The sequence below is a fragment of the Callorhinus ursinus genome, unplaced genomic scaffold (genome assembly GCF_003265705.2).
Source record: "Callorhinus ursinus isolate GAN/ISIS: 27379988/994484 unplaced genomic scaffold, GSC_fseal_2.0 scaffold24, whole genome shotgun sequence".
NCBI classification, from domain to species: Eukaryota; Metazoa; Chordata; class Mammalia; order Carnivora; family Otariidae; genus Callorhinus; species Callorhinus ursinus.
Window position 1 is genome coordinate 20,170,087 of NW_027397086.1, and position 21,109 is coordinate 20,191,195.

Sequence of the window (21,109 nt, forward strand, 5' to 3'; positions counted from 1 at the left end):
TTATTGTTGCCAGAAATCTCAATGCTAATTCTCTCCTGGTGATTTCTGTGCAGCTTGTTTATTTAATCGGAAAAGAACTAATAAGAGAAACAGACTCACAGAGGTCAGTTTACAAAACAAGAAATACAGTTTGCAAAAATATTGGTGGAAAATACCATTTAGCCTTCTTATTCAAATTGCAAACACACTGATGATGTTGGCCACAATTTGATGGACTAACCATTCTCATACACCCTGGTAGGGCAACTTAGTTATACATATCAGAGTCCCTAAAAATATGTTTTGATGGTGTAATTCTCCTGGAAATTTATAAGAGTAAAAACTTTGAAAACGGCCTAATCAAAAAGTAGAGTAAAAGTTAAATTATGTGAAACTATAAATTAATCCAGTAAAAATCATTTTATGTAGAGAATATTTAGAATATTTAATGGCACGGGAAACTAGGCACTGTAATAAGTAGGAAAAAACAGGCTTCAAAATTACAGTAGTATTTCCCAGAATACTTCTTATGAGATGTGAGATCCTCCATGGCCTCCAAATGAGCTTGAGAAATGCTTAGCTAATCAGAATTAAATTAAGCTGAAGTACTGCAGGGCTGGGCTTCTTGGAGATTCATAGAACATAAGATGACTTGTATTTTCCAAATTTCTTTGACCTTGAAACTTTCTAAGGAATACCTATTAGCATCCTTCAAAACACTCGTGTTCCACAGAACATAGTATAGGAAGTGCTAATATGGAGTTGAATCTCATTTTTTATTTTTAAAAATGTGTGTCTCTTGGGGCGCCTGGGTGGCTCAGTCGTTAAGCGTCTGCCTTTGGCTCAGGTCACGATCCCAGGATCCTGGGATCGAGCCCCGCATCGGGCTCCCTGCTCCGCTGGAAGCCTGCTTCTCCCTCTCCCACTCCCCCTGCTTGTGTTCCCTCTCTCGCTGTGTCTTTCTCTGTCAAATAAATAAATCTTTAAAAAATAAATTAATTAAATAAATAAAAAATAAAAATGTGTGTGTCTGATGTGTATACATGTGTACTTATGTTTATTTGTATACATGTATGCATAGAAAACTAGAGAAAACCTATGAAAAGGGTCATCTTGGGGGTTGTGAAATTACTGGTAATTTTTTTTCTTTATACCAGTCTGAATTGCCCAGATTTTCTGGGGGAAGAAAAGAACACTTTCAATATTGAAGAAAAGTTGTGTTGTTTTTAAACTTTCATAAAGTTAATTAAAAAAAAAAACACTGGTGAGGGGTGTCTGGGTGGTCAGTTGGTCGAGCACCCAACTCTTGGTTTCAGCTCAGGTCATGATCTCAGGGTCGTGAGATGTAGCCCCAAGTCAGTCGGGCTCCCTACTCAGCAGGGAGTCTGCTTCTCTCTCTTCCTCTGCCCCTCCCCCCCCCACTCGTGTGCTCTCTCTCAAATAAATAGATAAAATCTTAGGAAAAGAAAAAAAGAAAACTCAAGGGCAGGAGGAAACTGGGAAGGAACGGATGTGTCTGTGGCCATTGTGGTGGTGGTGGTTTTACTGGTGTGTACTTATCCCCAGACTCAGCAAGTTGTATACATGAAATATACACCACTTCTTACATGACAATCATACCTCCATAGTGTGGTTTCAAAGAAAAAGAAAAAAAAAAACAGAGTCAGATGTGAATTCAGCCTCTCGTTTGTGATTGTGAGCAAGATATTTAATCTCTGCTTCTTGCTTGTAAAATAAGAGTCCTCTTAGTCTCTCCCACAGAGCTGTTGTCAGAATCGTATTGGGGAAACGACACAAATGTATCCAGTAGGTGCTTACAGATGTACAAAGATGGCTTTAATTGCATTTTTTGCTAGTTATTAAGTGCACAGGGACATACCCCTTTAAATGAAGTTTACCCTTTTTACTGTGGAAACAGACTTCTTAATGATGAACGAAATGCTCTTGTTCTTTAGTTAAGAACAGGATTCTCTCCATTGAACTGGAGGGAAATGTTTCTAGACTAATATAAATGGTTTCCACGTAACCTTGAGTCAGGATCCTTTCCTTTCTCTACTTCTTCTAGCATTTGTCAAATAACTGTCATAAGGACGAGGTTTTACTTACCATGATCCATTATCTGGTGACTCAGACCCCTTCCTATGACTTCCTTTTCCCCAAAGATCCTCACGTTAAAAAAGAAAGAAAGAAAAAAGTGAATGTTGTCAGTTTCTCATGGGAGTGTAAAATTTCTTCTTAGGAAGAGTTTTCTTTTTTTTTTTTTAATATTTTATTTATTTATTTGAGAGAGCGAGAATGAGAGAGAGAGAGAGCACATGAGAGGGTGGAGGGTCAGAGGGAGAAGCAGACTCCCTGCTGAGCAGGGAGCCCGATGCGGGACTCGATCCCGGGACTCCAGGATCATGACCTGAGCCGAAGGCAGTCGCTTAACCAACGGAGCCACCCAGGCACCCCGGGAAGAGTTTTCTTTTAAAATATAGCACCTAGGGGTGCCTGGGTCGCTCAGTTTGTTGAACATCTGACTCTTGATTTTGGCTCCGGTCAAGATCTCAGGGTGGTGAGATCAAGTCCCACATCGGGCTCTGCACTGGGTGGGGAGTCTGCTTGAGATTCTCTCTCCTTCTCCCTCTTCCCCTCCCCACTCACACATGCTCTCTCTCTCTCAAAAAATAAATAAAATACAGCACCTAATCACTTTTAAATGTTAAGATCTAGTGCCAGGAGTGGTAGACTTTATTGTAAAGTATGTTTCCACACTCCCTCCATAGCTGTTTTTTGCAGTGTCGATTTTTGGGGTTTTTTTCCTCACTTCTGTATTTGTTATATAGCAACTCTACAGAAAGAAGCCCGGTCTGGCCATAACGTTTGCAAAGCTGCCTCAAAATTTGGACAAAAACCGATACAAAGATGTGCTGCCTTGTGAGTATCCGGTGTGGATGCCTCCCTCCCCTTCCCGCCCTCCCCCAACACGCTGAGATAATGTTTCCCTTTTTAAAACAGATTGTCTGGTATTCTGGAACGATTTTCAGTGTGTCTGTAAACACCACCGTCTTTATTGCCGCCATGTCAGACTCAGAACAGTTGGGGAATAGTGTTTATGCTAATGAGGCGAGAGCTGCAGATGGGGTTGGGGACTGAACTCTTGTTTCCTTGGCATGATAAAAATAACGCCTGGGATAATCGGTAAATTGTTTTTCTCCCCCACAGACGACACCACCCGGGTCTTATTGCAGGGAAATGAAGATTATATTAATGCGAGTTATGTGAACGTAAGTCAAGAATCTGGATACTAAGAGCACGTTGATCACTGTCCCAAGCATGATCGTGGCATGGGTGGTGCTTTGCGGTGGACGAAGTGCTTCCCTGTTCGCCCCCTCATTTCAGCACCTCAGCAGCCCCTGAGGGAAGGCACAATAGTCTCATTTTACAGAGGACAAAACTAAGGTTCAGAGAGATTAAATAATTTGAAAAGTCACAAAGCTAACAGAAGGTGAGACCAAAACTCAGACTCCGTGTCTCTGACTCCCATCGTCCACATGCCTTCTGTCCTCAACTGCTGACATTTTTGTGGGGTTTTTTGTTTTTTGGCTGTTTTGGGTTGTTTGTTTGTTTGTTTTTGCCAGTGGTATGCTTGTAACTTTGTGTCCCCTCCCCCCATGTTATTACTGTACATCCCACCTAAAAATAAGGGGAAGAAAACCACTTGTGCATATAACCCAAAAAGAAAAGGTAAAAAGATGTCACATGTTGTGAGAAAGGCATTCATTTCACTCTGCAAATGCATGTTGGACAACTTACTTGGCCTCTCTGAACCTCATTTTCTTCATTTAAACCAGGGGTCAGCAGGCTTTTTCTGTAGAGGGCCAGGTGATAAACATTTTGGTCTTTGCAAGCTGAGGCAAAATAGAGGATATTACTTAGGTATTTACACAACCATTTAAAATGCAACCATGTAAAAATATTTTTTAAAACACTCTTAGCTTGCAGGTTACCTGGATGGCTCAGTCAGTTAAGCATCTGACTCTTGATTACAGGTCAGGTCATGATGCTCAGGGTCATGAGATTGAGCCGAGTTTGGCTCCGCACTCCAAGTGGGGTCTGCTTGAGATTCTCTCACCCTCTCCCTCTGTTCCCAACCCCTGTTTACTCTCTCTAAACAAACAAACAAATTCTTTTTTAAAAAACCTTGGGGTACCTGGGTGGCTCAGTCAGTTGAGCATCTGCCTTCAGCTGAAGTCATGATCCCAGGGTCCTGGGATCAAGCCTGGCATTGGGCTCCCTGCTCAGCGGGGAACCTGCTTCTCCCCCTCCCTCTGCAACTTCCCCTACTTGTGCTCTCTCTCTCACTCTCTCTCTCTCTCAAATAAATAAATAAAATCTATAAAAAAAGAAATCTCAAAAAAAAAAAAAAAAACCAAAACACTCTTAGCTTGCAAAGTGGCTGTCAGATTTGGCCCTCAGGCCACAGTTTGCCAACCCCTGATCTAAATGAACAGATGATTTCTCAAGTTCTCAAGTTATAGCAAAATATCAAGAACTACCTAATAAAAATGGGCCCTATCAGTGATTCCATTTATTCTAAAACATCTGTGGAATTCGTTGACTCTCACTTCACCATTCCTGGTGTCTTGAGAGCAGAGCATCAGAATTGGTGGGGTCAGCAAGGTCATGCAGTCCGGTCTCCTTGACCGTGAGGATATGAGGGAACTAAGACCAGGGCTGAAGAAGCCATTAACCCCAGCATCAACCAAATCATGAATTAGGCACCTCTCTTGGCCTTCTGCATCTAAGATGAGTGAATCCTAGTGTCGCTTCAAAGCTCAACGGGTTCTGAATGTTTTTCATAGAAATGACTCCGTTCAGAGGGAAGAAATGCAAGCAGAGCAGGATGGGGGAGGGACACTGAGGACAGTTGAAAACATTTTGATGTTTAACATTAATGAACTCAAGTGGTCACTGGGTGAGGTGATGGATGTGTTCATGAACTTGATTGTGGTGATCATTTCACAATATATGCGTATATCACACCATCCTGTTGTACACCTTAAATACATGCAATTTTTATTTGTTGATTACATGTCAGTAAGGCTGGGTGGGGGGAAGGATTGGTCAACTCAAGGACACGAGCACTGGCAGCCGTGCAGAAAGCAGGGCATAGCATTTGTGGGGGTATACGCCTGTATGGTCTGTGCGTCAGAGAAAAGTCAATGGATTTTGATAGAAAACCCTGTGTGGGGAAAGATTTGGGTATGAGGACTGGTATGTATTGCTGAAAATACAGATGGCCAATATCGATTATATTTAGGATATAGCAGTAAAGGTCACTGAAACTCTACTGCCGTCTTGTAGGCACGTTTCTGATTATCGCCTGCTGCGTGTCGTACAGCTTTACCTTAAGTAGTTAATGCTAACGTCATCATCAGGCATCTTTCAAGGATTTTTTAAAATAGCTTTTTCTTTGATTTTCCTTGTTGGCTATAAATTGATGGGGGTATTCTGGTGTGATGTCAGGCACCAACTAGAAGAGTTTAAGATCCAGTTCCGGATCAAGGTAGGACAAGGTAGACAAGTCTACCTTGTCGCAGTGACAGGTACTAATGCCTGAACAATCTCTTGCCAGATGGAAATTCCTGCTGCTAACCTTGTGAACAAGTACATTGCTGCTCAGGGTCCCCTGCCACACACCTGTGCACAATTTTGGCAAGTCGTCTGGGATCAGAAGTTATCACTCATTGTCATGTTGACGACTCTCACAGAGAGAGGGCGGGTAAGTGGCTTGATTTCCAATTCAAACGTGGGCATGTCACACACTGCCCTGTGGAACATGAATCTCAGACCTGGATGTCTGGTCCAGCCCCTATGTGACCCATAAGTCTCCTTTAGAGAGCTACTACTGATAGACACCTTGAGTGAGGGGCAGCTCAGCACTCCTGCCCACTCCCTGGCTTTCCCCGAGCTAACGAGTGATCAGACAGCCCTTCCTGCTCCTGTCTCAGATCCATTATAACAAGCCAGAAGGCTGTTCCCCTTGTCTCACTTCACCTGCCCCAGAACCCCCGTGTTGACTGTAGCCTCCGCCACCCAGGACAAGCGCTATCCTGAGGAGAGCAGTGTGGGTGCCACAGTGGCCATAAAAACTAGGAGAAATTACAGCCTCTGTCAGCCTTCACTTGTGATGCAGCAAAATCTGATGCAAAAAGAGGAAGAAGGGCTTGATTAGGAGAGTGATGGGCACCACACTGTGCTTAGCGGGGCATGCATTTTCCAGAGGAGCAGATCACTGGTTATGGAACAGAAGTCACTGTGCAAGGGGTACCTGTATTGTGCATTCTCTTAACTTGTGCATACAGCAAGATATCTTCATTAGGAAACATTTATTCAGAAACCCATCCAAAATCCGATATAAATTAACTTTGAGCCACCTGCTTTGAATGATTCGTGTGCTGCTTCCTCCCAGGCCTCCCTCCTTGGTACATTGCTCAGAATACCAAATTGATCCATGCCAAAAATCAGAATATGCAGATTAGAATGAATAGTATGTTTGAGAACAGTCTACACTGTCACCTGCAACAGCAAAATAAGAATTCCTAACTAATTCTGCAGAGCCCCGTGGATTGCAAAGGACTTCTGTGTGTTGTCCGAGGCAGAGGGCTCCCCACTTCTGCAAAAACACCTCCAGGGCTCATCCTATGGGTGTTCGGCTCCAATTTAAAATATATGTATATTCCTCCTTACAACTAGCTGAAATCTACATGGCTTTGAACCTCCACCCCTCCTGCTTCTCCCATCTGGAAGACTCAGAGGAAGTTACCCCTCTCTTCTAGGCACTGGCCTTTTACGTATCTGAAAATAACCTTAGACTTTGTCAAAGGTTATAAGCTCGGCTTCCATTGATCCTGTGACCAGCAGAAAGTGTGCAGTCTCTGTCTTGGTGTTGCTCTCGGGCCAGTTGCCCCGTTTTGTACTCTGCCCTTGACTCTTGAAAGCTGCATAGAGAATGCTGCTGGGGCTCTGGAGACAGACGACCCGGTTCACAACCTCATTCCCCCTGAGCAAGTCACTTCACCTCTCTGGCCCTCAGCTTCCCCGTGTGTGAGGTGTGGGTGCTAACAGTGCCCATCTCGGACGGTTTGTAAAGACGGAGACGGTATATGCAAAAAGCTTAGAGAATCACATGTGGCAAGAGTCCAGCGTATGTTAGTGTTGTTTTGTGTGTCATCATCACTGGTTGGATTCGGCCATCGGATCTGGCCTGTCACGTGTTCTCTGGGGCTTTTGGGGCTTTCTTTCTGTTGTTCTTTGTGTCGGCTGTCACTCTCAGCTTCTTGTCACTGACAGTTTTGATCAGAATCCCTTGTCTTTGCGTAAGTCACTGTTAAAAAAACGTGAAGGTTCCTCAAGAGGCAGTAGAAACCTCCTTCTAGAATGCTGTGAGTCAGAGACATCGAGGGCACCCTTTGGGGAGCAACTGTAATTCTCCCAGCTCTCCTCCCAGCCCCTGCATTTCTCCACCTTGTCTTACCCCGTTACTCTGAGAGACTGTCGAAGGCTTTCCTGAAATCACAAAGCATCACCTGATCTTGTCCAGAAGTCTCAGTTTTGTCTATTTTTTTAAATTATTGTTTTATATTTTGTGATTTTCTGATTTCATTTTGAATAGGAAATGAAGAGACTTGGACCTGTTTTTGAACTTAGGAAACCCTGGCTGACTCACAGTCCTGCCCTCTCTCTTTCTGAAGCACTCACAGCCCTCTTGCTCTGTGCTGTGGTGGGCAAGAAGGCAGACTCAGATTCAGATCCCGGCTCTATCATTTCCTACCTGTGTGACTTAAGAAAACTACAAAACCTCTGGGAAAAATGGAATAATAATAGCGCCTATCTTGTGGGAATGTTAGGGGTTAATACAGGTAGGTTTCTCGGAAGGGTGCTTGGCACACAATAAATATTACGTAAATGTCAGCTAGCAGAGGTAGCACTTTGGGGACCACCTTAACAGGTATTGCTGGGACTAGACTGTATTTATTTTACTATAGTATTATTTTTTCTTTAAATTGACTTACCTTTTTTTTGTTTTAATACATTTATTTTGAAAGATATACCTTAAGTGGAAGCCAAATACCACATGCCATAAGGAGAAGGTATGCATAAAAATACGAAGACCCCAGGGGCGCCTGGGTGGCTCAGTCAGTTAAACATCTGACTCTTGATCTCAGCTCAGGTCTTGATCCCAGGGTTGTGAGTTCAAGCCCTGTGTTGGGTTTCACTCTGGGAGTGGACCCTACTTAAAAAAAAAAAGAGAGAGAAAGAGAGAGAGAGAACAGTGTTATTAAATTCTAACTAAGTACTCATGCCTTGCCTTGCGGGCTCTGAACCCAAAGCCTGGCCCATATGAATGTGTGCACACACACTCTCTTTCTTCGTCTCTCATAAAAAGGGAGTTAATGTATTAGGGAAGTGATGTTAAAGCCACCCTCAAGACAATCCTTGGCACATACGAAGAAATTTGCTTGGGGCACCTGGGTGGCTCAGCCGGTTAAGTATCCAACTCTTGGTTTAGGCTCAGGTCATGATCTCAGGAAGCCCCGCATCAAGCTCTGCAGTGAGTGTGGAGCCTGTTTAAGATTCTCTCTCCCTCTCCCACTGCCCTTCCCCCCCCACTCGAGCGTACTCTCTCTCTAGAACTAAATAAATAAATCTTTAGAAAAAAAAAAGTTTGCTTTCCCACCACGCATGCAGGTCTGTGTTATTGAATCCCCCGATTGTACCAGCAGCTCCCACACTCTACAGGCCCTGCTCTGGACCATTTCTGCTATTTTGTAGGTGACTAACGTCACCTTTGTCACCTTCTCATTTCCACAGCCTACGAGGCTCCCCATTTGAAACCTGTGCTCTGCTTGCCTCTGTTGTTCTGTGACTTCTGGGTGCCTGGAAGTCCTCTCAGAGTATTCATGGAGGTGCCACTCTCCCGTGTCACGGGGTCTCTCGGCGCAGCGGGATGCAGTGTCCTCCCCTGGGTTGGGCTTCTCTTTCCCCTGTCAAGTTGGCTCTGCCCTTCCCAGCTCTGAGGTCATTCACGAGCTGCCGCGGGTGTGGTGGGTGCCAGACGATCCGCCCTGCAGAGCAGCCCCTCTTCCCTGGTTCTGTTTGTTCCAGCCCGGACAGAAAGGCTCTTTCTTTCATCCCACAGGCCCTGCTTCTTCCACCTGCTTTTACGGGTCCTCCCCCTCCTGCTCTGTCCTGAGGACATCCCACCTCCCCGCCTTTTGTTGGCATCTGCTCTGAACCTGAGCTCCTCTGAGGTCTCCCTGTGACCCAGGGGCTTTCTTTGGTTCCCAGCCCGTGAGCCCATCCCAGCCGGCCCCTTCTCCTGAGTCAGTATTGCCTTTGCTGTCTCGGACCCTGGGGACTTAACTCCCACTGTGTATCAGTTGTTAGAAACCTATTCTTCTAAAAATCCAGGCTACATGTTTCCTCCCTCTCCCATTACGAACTCTCAGCTGACCCGAGCCCTTTATCCTGAGGTCCCTTATCTGCTCCTCACCACCACCCACGGGTTCTCTCCAGGCCAGCAGCTTCGCCCCTTCCTTGTTCTGAGAGTTGAGGTTTTCAGCATGCCCCATTTCCTTTTTCCCCTACCGTGCATTTAGTAGAGTGGGCCTCCCCGCGGACGTGTGGCTGGCCAGAGTCCCTGATCACGGCTGTGCCCAGCAGGTGCGTCCACGAGTGGGGTCTCCTCCAGCATGTGAGGTGCTCCCACTGCAGCATCGCCTTAATTTCTGCCTTGTTTCATTCCCACCCAAAATGTTTTTCGTGATAGTCTCCCTTCAGGTTCACAGGTTTCCTCATAGAGAAAAAAGACCTATGGAGGTATCGCTTTTCTATTGAAAAAACATTCTCCCGCACCTTCCATCAGGGTTGCTTCCTCTGGGTGAAAAATTATTTTTACATCTATGTATGCACCGTTTCTGATATGTATAATCTGCAGTAGATTCACACTCAGAGCCTCAGTTTACTCAAATGCAAAATAGAGACACTAATAATACCTACCTCATAGGGTTTTTTGAGGCCAAGCTAATGTCCATAAAAAGTACCATTTAGTGCTGGGCATACCCTGATCAATAGATAGTAGGTTTAAGTTGTTAGCATCCTCACCCCCCACAGCCAGCATTAATGTGGAAACAGAGACTCGAAGTCTAGTAATTTGCCCAGGATCACACAGTTGGTTAGTGGAGCTTATTAACCAGGATTGAAACTTGGGGTTTCCACAGACTCCTTGCTCTTTCTACTACACCCTCAGTGCTTTGAGATCCAAATAGACTTAAAACCTAAATTTGATCAAGGGGTAGAGAGTCCAGTTCTGGTCAGATTCACTGGGAGTCTCTGGAAATAGGTATTTGTGGCTCTGCCTTGTATGGGCTGATCACCTCAGAGACCCTTCGCATCAGCGGTCCTGTGGGCAGGACCCTTGGGAGTCTATGGCAGAGAGCCCTCTGGGGAGCTGCCCAGGTGTGATCTGAAGCCGGCCCCCATATGCAGAGGGCAGGGGGAGACTGAAGGAAGAGGCGGGCCACTCCAGCTTGGTAGGTGACGGTTTTAATAAGCGAAGGGAACTTACAAGGCTTGTCTTGGGTAGCAGCGAGACAAATGGATCCCCGCACCTTCCCGTCAAATCTTTAAAGTTTATAAAGAGGCCCTACCTGGGCTCGGTTACGTCTATGGTATAGGTGTTTCCAGCACCACATTACTGTCTTAAGGCTGTGTCCTCACAGCAACCTCTGGGAGCAGGAAAGGCAAGCAGAACCCACATTCTAAGGACAGGGTGCAGGGGAGGCCCCTCTGAGTGCCCAGGTCCCGCTCACGGGCCAGTGTGGGGTCACGTCATTTTGTTGATGTTCCCTAGCACCCTGTGAGAATGAGGCAGATGTAGACCAGTGGGTGTCGACTCTGCCTTGGGTTCTGGGGACAGCAGCCCTTTCACGTCTAAGGGAAATTGGGAAATGGCCACTAGCCCACACACCCATATGTAAGGTTGACAAGTAAATTCTTAACTCCAACTTTCCGTCCGCATACTTTAATTTCGAATATTCCCTGTGCCGTTTGAAAATAAGAATAGAAAAGCTGTTCTAGACAAATCACGTGCATCTGTTGGTTTATAGCCCCTTTTAGCTGTACACAAATATAATTTTTATGTAAGATGTTGCAACTATAAGCTTGGAGGAAAAAAAAATTGAATGAGTCAGAATTTGATGGCACTGTGTTGGGATGGACAGCTTGGCCCTGAGTTTTGCTTTGAAGCCGGAGGCAAGAACTAAGACAGCTGTGGCCCAAGCTTCAGGATTTGGAAGGGAGGATAAAAAACAGGAAGAGGCGGTGGGCTCTCCGTGAGCCTGCGGGGAAGCCTGAGCCTGCGGGGGAAGCTGCAGCAGCCCTATGACCTTGGGCAGGTCACTTAAGCCCTCTGATGCCGGGGCTCCCCATCTGCCTTCTGGGGAGGGTGTCAGCTCCGCGAGTCACGGACAAAAGCCTCTGAGGGCCAAGGGGACTCTGCTTGAATGTAAAGGGATGTTTGTCTCTGTTTGGGGACTTCTTTCACTGGGAATTCTATGGGATTTCTGATCACCCTTACTGAAGTTGATGGGGAGGCTCATAGCAACAATGGTAACCTGGCCCCCCACAGTGAGCCTGGCACTGCTCACCATTACCCGCAGCCTCTGTCACCATCTCGGAAGCAGGTGTTGTCCCCATCTATCCAGTGAAGACCATGAAAATCCAAGAAGTTGAGAGGCAGGTTCCAAGTCATAAGGCTAGCAGGTAGAGGAGAAAGTGAGTCCGGTGGAGTTGTGACTTCCCACTGTGCGCTCGTAACCTCTGGGCCTTGAGGCCTTCTACTCGAGTGGGTAGGGGATGGATGGTGAAGGAGGGTGAGGTGGACAGGGGTGTGGAGAGCAGAGAAGGGACCTGAGCGCCAGGAGTGGGCTTGATGGGGGATGGAGGACGGATGAGGAGGAGAGGTCGCTCCTATGTCAAGGCACCGTGTCTGAGGCCTCTCCTGTTCTTCCAGCAAGCAGACCCTGGTGATAAGGAGGATGAGCTCTGTACTCATCCTCCGGGCTGCAGCCCCAGGCCGGTTGGAGAGCTGTGGCCTGGCCCCTGGCAGGCCCACCGCGACCCTACTCTCTAGGAGAGGAGGGGAGCCTCCTCTGCCGCCCTCAGGGAACAGACAAAGAACAGATGGGCTTTGCCTGAGTCTCCCTTCCACCAGCAGCTCTCAGAGTACCTGGTGTGTGAGTGTGAGGGCGCTGACCACATGCCCCACCTGTCCATCCAGGTGACTGCTCATGTGCGCCGCCCCACAGTGGAGATTAGCTCACACCCGGTGGTTCCCTTGCAGACCAAATGTCACCAGTACTGGCCCGATCCTCCTGATGTCATGGAACACGGCAACTTTCACATCCGATGTCAGTCAGAGGACTGCACCATCGCTTATGTGTTCCGAGAAATGCTAGTCACCAACGCGGAGGTAAGCCGCGCCCCTGCAGGGAGAGGCCGAGGAGGGAGGGCACAGCTTAGAGGCAGGTGCTCAAGCAGCATCCACCGTGGTCCTGGATAGGGCAGTGCTTCCAGATCTGTTCTACATTTTCACCTGGTGAGCATTTCAGCAAATGTACAAGCCGACTTGTGAAAGAACCAGCACCCTCATTCCCAGCACCGCTGCTCACAGTCCGCAGGTGGGAACATCCAAGTGTCCATTGACAGATAAATGGAGAAACAAGATGTGGTCTGTTTATACGGTGGGGTACTATTCAGCCTTGCTAAGGAAGGAAATTCTGATGGATGTTGTAGCAAGGATGAACTTGGAAGATGTTCTACTAGGTCAGACCAGCCAGTCACGAGAGGAAAGTATTGTACGATTGTATGGAGTACGTGGCGTAGTCAGAATCTGAGACAGAAAGTGGAAGGATGGTTGGCTGGGCAGAGCGGGTTGAAGAGTCAGTGCTTCGTGGCTACAGAGTTTCCGCTTGGGAAGATGAAAAACTTCTGGAAATAGCTAGCCGTGATGGTTGCACCACTCCGGGAATGTAGTTAATGCCACTGAACTATACACTTAATGCTTAAAATAGTAAACTTCATGTTACGTGTATTTTGCCCCCCTGAAAAAAGAAAAAGCCAGTGTGTGTGGCCCTAATGGCAAGTGCCATCGGAGCGAAAGGGAAGGAGTCGCAGTGGGCAGAAGTGGGGAAGGAAGCCGTCCTGAGGGAGGCTGGAGGGGTGGCCTGAGCCGTGTCCTGGAGGATGGGTGCATGGGAGTGGATGGATTCGTGGAGGGTGAGCATGGGTTTCCAAGGGCCTCGGCAGGGCTGTGCGCAGCGGGTGGAAGGGCAGCCGGAGACAGGACCACCATAGCTGAGGCCGGGGTCCCCCCACCCACCCACCTTTTGGATGGGCTCACCAAGGCCACCCTGCATCTTCTACAGACTGGGGAAGAGCACACTGTGACGCATCTCCAGTACGTCGCATGGCCCGACCACGGCGTTCCTGATGACTCCTCAGACTTTCTGGAGTTTGTCAACTCTGTGAGGTCCCTGCGAGTGGATGGCGACCCTGTGTTAGTTCACTGCAGGTACTCTGGCTCTCTGGTTTTGCTTGTTTTCATACACGTACTCCAGAGGGAAAGACCTGGAGAAAGTTGGCAAAGAGCACCCTAAATCCCACGAGACCAGATGCTTTTATAAGAAGGCTGTTTATTTCTTCCCTATTTCAAAAAATTTAGAATTTTATGAAAGCATAAATCCCTGAATGTAGACCAGAAGAAGAAAGCCCCACCCTCAGCCCACACTTAAATGTGGGTTTCTTTTCATTGGTGTTGAAGCCCCTGGCCTCAGAATATATGAGGAGAGACCTTTTCAGCCTGTTCAAGAGCACGCCCTGAATGTGTGTTTTGTATTCTTGAAGGTCAGGGGAGGAAAGCTCTGAGTAAACGTGGGAACTGGCTAGGAGTTAAGCTGGGCCGTGCAGAAATACTGCCTGAGCAAATCCCAAGTCTCTGCTTCTGTCCCCCAGTGCTGGAATAGGGCGCACCGGTGTGCTGGTCACCATGGAAACAGCCATATGCCTAATTGAGAGAAACCTGCCTGTTTACCCACTGGATGTTGTCCGGAAAATGCGAGACCAGCGTGCCATGATGGTGCAGACATCAGTGAGTAGAAATCCACTGATAAAAGTAGTAACGATGGGGGCGTCTGGGTGGCTCAGTCATTAAGCGTCTGCCTTCGGCTCAGGTCATGATCCCAGGGTCCTGGGATCGAGTCCCACATCGGGCTCCCTGCTCGGCAGGAAGCCTGCTTCTCCCTCTCCCACTCCCCCCGCTTGTGTTCCGTCTCTCGTTGTATCTCTCTCTGTCAAATAAGGAAATAAAATCTTAAAAAAAAAAAAAGAAAAGTAGTAATGATGGCCAACACTTTCTGGGCACTTGCCCTGGGCCAGGCCTGGGAGGAGGGCTTTGCAGGTTAAGAGACCAAGGTTCAAGGGCTCTGCATCACTTGCCCAAGGTGGCAGAGGTTGTCAGAGGCTGAGCAACTCCAAAGCCCACCCCACGTGACCTCTGTCTTTCACTGCCCTTTCCCTTTGCTGCCTCCGTGGTGTGGTTCCTGCCAGCCATGCGGCCAGGGAGCAGCCCTGGTTACCTTCTACATGGTCGAGCCACTGGCCCATCATTTGTCCATCAGAAGTAAGCAAAGTCCCCTGAGGGTTTTACCCCACCTGCCTGTCTGTGGGTGAGTCTTCTGGCTCAATGGACGTTTCACACGGCCCTAGTCTCTCCTCCTTGGGCTGTCTCCCGTGTGTGTCACATCTGAGTCATTGATGCTGCAAGTGTCCTCCAGAGGAAATCTCGTGGGTTTCTCCTAGAACTTCAAGAGAGGCAGGTCAGGTGATGTAGAAGAAAGCATGATTCAGGCTACCCCACATACTGGGTGACCTTTGGATAGTCCCTTAACCTCTCTCCAAGTCTCAGTTTCCCCATCTGCAAAATGGGGACCATCCCACATTCCTTTAGGTAATTGCACACACCGGAGAGACCCAAGCTTGTATGTGGTGGGAAAACTGGATCAGTCCATTATAAATCTCAACAGTAATGGAGGAAGTCCAAGGGGAGTCTAAGAACTCAATGGAAGAGTATCAAAAGCAGACTTTGGAAAGTCAAGGAAGGCTTTCTGGAGGAGGAGATGGAGTAAACAAAGAAAGGGGTGGAGGGCACCTGGGTGGCTCAGTTGGTTGAGCAACTGCCTTCGGCTCAGGTCATGATCCTGGAGTCCCGGGATCGAGTCCCGCATCGGGCTCCCTGCTCGGCAGGGAGTCTGCTTCTCCCTCTGACCCTCTTCCCTCTCGTGATCTCTATCTCTCATTCTCTCTCTCTCAAATAAATAAATAAAATCTTAAAAAAAAAACAAAAAACAAAGAAAGGAGTGGGAATTCCATGTTGCAGCCAGCTCTGTGCCCTCACGAGCTCGTGGACAAAGTTTCTAACATTTCTCTAATGATGGTGAGCTCTATATTATACTCAGGAAATACAATTCAGAGGAAAAGATCAGGTTATTAAGACTCTCGTTCTCTGCCCTCTTCCATGTTATGGAAGACCTCACTGCGGGTTCGCAATGTTTACAGTGCATCTTCTGGGTAGATTTTCCTAGCTGGTGAAGTGCCGTCGAAATGCTTTCCCTCACCCTGTACGCTTCACTAAATAAGGTCCTTAGGTGTTGGTTAACATAAAGAACCATGTCCTGCAGAGCAGCATTCAGTGGCCCTGCCTAAGACAAAGTCCGGACTCCTTACTGTGGCACAAGGCCCCGCCGCCTGTTCAGCCTCTCTTTCAGGGCCCAGGTGTTCCCAGCCAGGGCTCTGAGCCCTGACTGTGCCACGTGGAATGGGCTCCCTTGGCTGTGCCTTCCATTAAGCTTTGCCCATTGCTCTCCGGTAGCCGCCCCTGGCCCTCATGATGCAGGAATAACAGCCGCACGGGGCGGCGGGGGGGGGGGGGTGTCTCTGCCCTGCTGTGCGTCCCCTGCAGGAACGCAGGGTCTGGCCTGGCCCAGAGCTGGAGCTCAGAGTACTTGGGAGCGATGTGAAAGAGTGAGCATAGATGTGGTACAAGGCCTGTTTATGGAGCTGCGGGTGGACTGACAGCTTTCTTTTCTTTTCCAGAGCCAGTACAAGTTTGTATGTGAAGCAATTCTTCGTGTTTATGAAGAAGGCTTAGTCCAAATGCTGGATCCCAGTTAAGACAACTGTGAAAAACGTTCATTCCTCTTTCCCAAGGGCATCCTCCTTAAGGACAGACGCCTCTCTGGAAGCAGCAAGAGGAAATTTGTAGGCTGTGGGGAAGGAATGAGCACATTTGAAGCCAGGCACTTTAAAGTTCTATAGAAGAGGTATCGTGTACATAGGAAGTGTGTAGATACGCATGCACTTACAGCAACATTTAGGCCCGTTTGTCCTCAGAAATAAGCAAAAGGGGATCTCAGTTTGGGGCCTGTCCTATTGCCTTCCTCCCTAGACGTCACCGTGTTCCTGTAAACCATCCTTGGGCAATTGAGAGGGGAGGCCAGCAGTGCTGTGGACCTCCCAGAACAAGAGGGTGTGGCTACTTGGAGTTGCTTGGATGTTTTGTGTGTGTGTGTGTATAGGACTCTAAGGGCTGAGCTTTCTGTGCTTCGAGGCAGAGCTGGAACTGTTAGCATTCACCTGCCGATGCTAAGGGATCCCTGATGAATGTAATCAGGGGTAGGGTGGTGGGATTTCAAGCTGAAGGGCGGGCGCTACCTTTGCTGCCCCATCTCCCTCCCACTTCCGATATTCGTGTTTCTGAAAATCATGTGCAAAATGCCCCGCTTGCTCCCCGCATTAATGACCCTCTTCAGGGGCTCACACAGTGCCTGGACCAGGTTAGTCACGTAGGTTCCGGCGACTTTTCGGTTGAGACTCTGAGAACGAAGACTCCCTGTGCGTCTTGTCACCCGTCATTAGGAGCAGGGTGCTTCGGGCTTCCGCTTGCCTCTTGCTGTCCCTGTAGAACCCAAGACTGGAATTGTCGACTACTGAATCTACTACATGGATTGCTGCTACTTCAAGCTATTAAACTTGAAACACTACGATTTTCCTGAGGGGAGATGGGATATCATCTTAATATTCAGAATCTTTGGCCCTTCTGAGGAAAGATCTAGTCATGGAATCATGGGAAACCCAGCTTCTAGAGGGTTGTCCGTGGATGTGTGTGGATGTGTGTGTGTGTGTGTGTGTGTGTGTGTGTGTGTGTGTGTGTGTGCGCGCGCGCCCATGGTAAGTGTTTCTCAGGATTCCTAACTTGATTCAAATTACAGTTGAGTTTCTATAAAGAATGAGTCTCTGTATAGAAGAACAAATGTGTGCATTCACCCTCGGTTAGAATGGTCTCCATTTCATTTCAAAGGAGAGGATCAGGCTATCTGAATATAAACACAATTTGATGTTAATTTATTCTAAGTGCACCCTGATCTTGATTGTCCTAAAGAATTCTGCCTTTGTTCATACTGTGTTAAATTTTTTAAAAATTTGTGACAGGATTGTAGCAAATTATTATTTAAGGAAAATAAATTACATAAAAATGTGAATGTGGTATTTTTAAATAGCGGCTTTTATGTATCCTGAAGGGAGAGGAAGCTCAGCCAGTTTCTTAGCGGGATGTATAGAAAAAGGATGCTTTTATATCATAGCGCACAGAAGTGAAGCCATTTTGATGGTTAGCAAACTCTGGACCAATCGAGTCGTTTCCTGGTTGCAAGCTGGGTAACGACCTAGATGATGGGAGCCGGGTTTCTAAAGGTTCTTTATCTCCAGACTTAGCTCATTTAGTTGCACACTTCCCACCTGTCCCCCACCAGTATTTTACTGCTAAATGGCAGGGGTGGGAGGGAGGTGTCACGCCGTGCCCTAGCCCACTACTGTGAGTGAGACAGGAGACCATCGAAGCCCCATCTTTGTCGGATTCGTGCTAAGCTAGCAGAATGAACCAGGGGAGGTTGCAATTACGCAGTTGGAGATTTGGTTCCTGGTCCCACTCGTCAGAAACTATTTCTTGGCCTGGTCACTTCGGAGCACTGTGTCTCTTTTCTCTATTTCCTGTGAAACAGGAGGAATAATACTGAGGCTGTGGGTTGAATATGAGGACCGAATAAAATGCTCTCAGCGGGAGTTTTCATCAGCTGGTAGCTATTTGACACTGCTTACAGGTGCATTACTTGGAAAAGTTAACTTACCAGCCATCAGCCCAAAAACCCATGAAATAGAAGTAGAAGCTTATGGGGCGCCTGGGTGGCTCAGATGGTTAAGCATCTGCCTTTGGCTCAGGTCGTGATCCCGGGGTCCTGGGATTGAGCCCTACATCCGGCTCCTGGCTCAGCGGGGAGACTGCTACTCCCTCTGCCTCTCCCCCTGTTTGTGCTCTCTCTTTCTCTCTCTCTCTGTATCTCAAATGAATAAATAAAATCTTAAAAAAAAAAAAAAAAGTAGAAGCTTATGGATCTTTCCACAAAAGAAGATTTCTTCTGCTGAGAACAAAAGCACAAAGGAATATCCTCATACCAGGGCCTTTCTTCAATCTGGACTCAGAAGACGTTCTACCAGCTAAGTTCCAAAAGAGAGGGGAAGGTGGAAAGCTGACCTCAATGTAAATGCCATCAGGATGTCTAGCAAATTATTGCTGTTTGATAAAAATACATCAGCACCCTGTGTGCAAGAAGCTTGAGAAGACTAAATGTGTTTGTTTGTTTGTTTGTTTTAAAGATTTTATTTATTTGAGAGAGAGAATGAAATAGAGAGAGAACGAGAGGGGGGAGGGTCAGAGGGAGAAGCAGACTCCCTGCTGAGCAGGCAGCCCAATGTGGGACTCGATCCCGGGACTCCAGGACCATGACATGAGCCAAAGGCAGTCGCCTAACCAACTGAGCCACCCAGGTACCCTAAAAATGTTTTTTTAATTAAGTTTTTTATTTTAATTCCAGATCGTTAACATCAAAAATGCTTTTAGATTAGTGTAGGTGCTCTTGCCTCTCTGTTGCTACCTATTTCTTTTTTGTTCCTCAGAAATTATCATTTTAGTGAAAGCAACAGGCCGCTTCACCCCTCAGAGGCAGTATCAATAGGAAATGCTCATAGGAGCTCAGATGAGGGAAAGCTTACTCGGGTCTAGACCTAGACTTGGGTGAGATGTGTCGCCCTCAGGCCTCAATTTCCTTACGTGTAAAAAGAAGTTTGGGCTGGACTAGATGAGTTCTTGGGTTCTTTCAACGTTTACCATTCTGGGAGTCAGTGTTCCAGAGAATTGAAATTAACTGCAAATCAAAGTCACATAGCTACTGGAGAGAGATGTACCACATTTCCATGACTTGTCTCCAAGAGATTGTTCCTCAAACCTTAGCAGGCTTGAATGCCGAGTCAAGGATTGCCACCCTCTCCTTCTTGCCATTCTGCACTGAGAACAAAATCCCTAAAGACAGCAAAGACCCTGACCTCAGCCCAACTCTGAGGAGCCAAACCTGTGGGAGTCTGACGGCTGACCGTCTGCCATCTTTATAACCCACATTCTGTTGGGAGCAACAAAAAGATTGGTATTATGTAGTTTTGAAAAATATCTTAATGAGCAATATTTTTTCTGTAAATCTGGGACATTTTTCATTCTGAACTGTCAGTGACTCTACTGAAAAAGTTTAATCAATATAAAAACATTCAAGCTATGCAACACTTATTGTGTGTTGACATTTTTATTCTAATAATTGTCTTGATTTCTGAAAGGGTTTTCTCACTCTGTTTGCTTTTCTTTTTTTCTCTCTTTTTTTTAAAGTAAATATTAACTCTCTTGGAGGAGAGTGCTCTCTGCCCATCCCTTCCCTCTGGTCAGGAGCTCAAACTGTCTTGACCTGGTGTGGCAAATTCTAGATCTGAATTAGGTTCAGCTGTCATGACAACAGTAGCTTACATAAAGAAGTTTCCGTACTTTATATATCACACAGGGCTGCCAGGGTGGCTCCATAATCCCCAGGGCCCCAGATTCCTTCTGACCTGGTGCTCTGCCATCCCCAGTATGCAGCGTCAATGCTGAGGTCCATGACAGTGGCTCCAGCCAGCAGGATGGAGGAAAGGGGAAGGAGAAACCAAAACCCCTTCCCTTAGGGTGTATCGTCTGGATGTTATACATCTCATTGATCAGAACTTATCGGCAGGGCTATACCTATTGCAAGGGAATCTAGGGAAGGTTTTTATTCCAAGAAACCATGTGTCTAACAAATTCAGGAGTTCTGTTTCTGAGAAGGAAAGAATGGGTTTCAGGGACAATTAATAATCTCTGCCATAGTTCAACCCTTTGGTTCTGCCATTCCTCCTCTCTCCAAGGTAGACAACCCAGGCCCCAGCCACTTACAGCTTGACGCTAAAGCTAAGATCCCTTTTGGGTGACCTGTGGTCTTCTCCCATCAGCTCTGGGTGGCTTCTTGTCAATGACCTCTAAACTCAAGACAAGTGATCACACACACAGCCCATAAACAGCAGTGAAGTAGAAACAGGAAAACAACCATTGAAAACTCATTTGTAAGAGGGAAGAACAGGAAACACTGCTCCAAGTGGTTACCCAGGTCCACTGCACAGGAAGAATGAAGACACTTCTAGAAGGCCAGTAAGTCCCTCAGCTGCCTGACAGCCAAGTCCTGCTCTCTGGGAGGACCTCCTTGTCCGTGGACCTCCATGGCCACATCCAAGTTGGGACTGCAGTGGTGGGCAGCCTTCTGGGGAACAGAAGAGCTTTTGTAGCCTGTTGACTCCTGGAGCAGTTTGGGGGGGGTGTCCCCAGGGTTGTGGTTTCTGAATTCCAGCAAGCACCCACAGCTGGCAGTCTGACCTAGAATGACGTTCTGTGCTCTGCTCATGCCTCTTAGAGGTGGCTACCTTGAGGCCGCCAGAAAGAGAAGCTTGGGTGGGAAGGCAAGACCCTTCATCTGACCTTTGGAGCTACCTAGTTCACATTTTCTGGCAGAGAAGTCTTGAAGATGGCTTGCTGCACCCGGCCTTAGCTCCTGCTAAGGCTGTCACTTCAAGGCCACTGCCT

The 21,109-nt window shown here is 47.2% G+C and overlaps 1 protein-coding gene across 5 annotated transcripts in view; it reads left to right on the forward strand.

The window, feature by feature from the left end:
• PTPN3 (protein tyrosine phosphatase non-receptor type 3) overlaps window positions 1–17,624 on the forward strand; it is a 104,961-nt gene extending 87,337 nt beyond the window's left edge. For 2 of the 5 annotated variants that reach the window (XM_073876586.1, XM_073876587.1), the window contains 7 exons: window positions 2,808–2,898; window positions 3,187–3,248; window positions 5,600–5,746; window positions 12,308–12,499; window positions 13,455–13,600; window positions 14,041–14,176; window positions 16,180–17,624. In XM_073876586.1, the coding sequence (XP_073732687.1) occupies window positions 2,808–2,898; window positions 3,187–3,248; window positions 5,600–5,746; window positions 12,308–12,499; window positions 13,455–13,600; window positions 14,041–14,176; window positions 16,180–16,257 (852 nt within the window). In that variant the 3' untranslated portion in view covers window positions 16,258–17,624. Of the gene's footprint in view, window positions 1–2,807; window positions 2,899–3,186; window positions 3,249–5,599; window positions 5,747–7,639; window positions 7,887–12,307; window positions 12,500–13,454; window positions 13,601–14,040; window positions 14,177–16,179 lie in introns of those variants that run through there. The other 3 variants (XM_025888355.2, XR_012373522.1, XM_073876588.1) reach the window with 3 other exon arrangements.
• The last annotated feature ends 3,485 nt before the right edge of the window (window positions 17,625–21,109 follow it).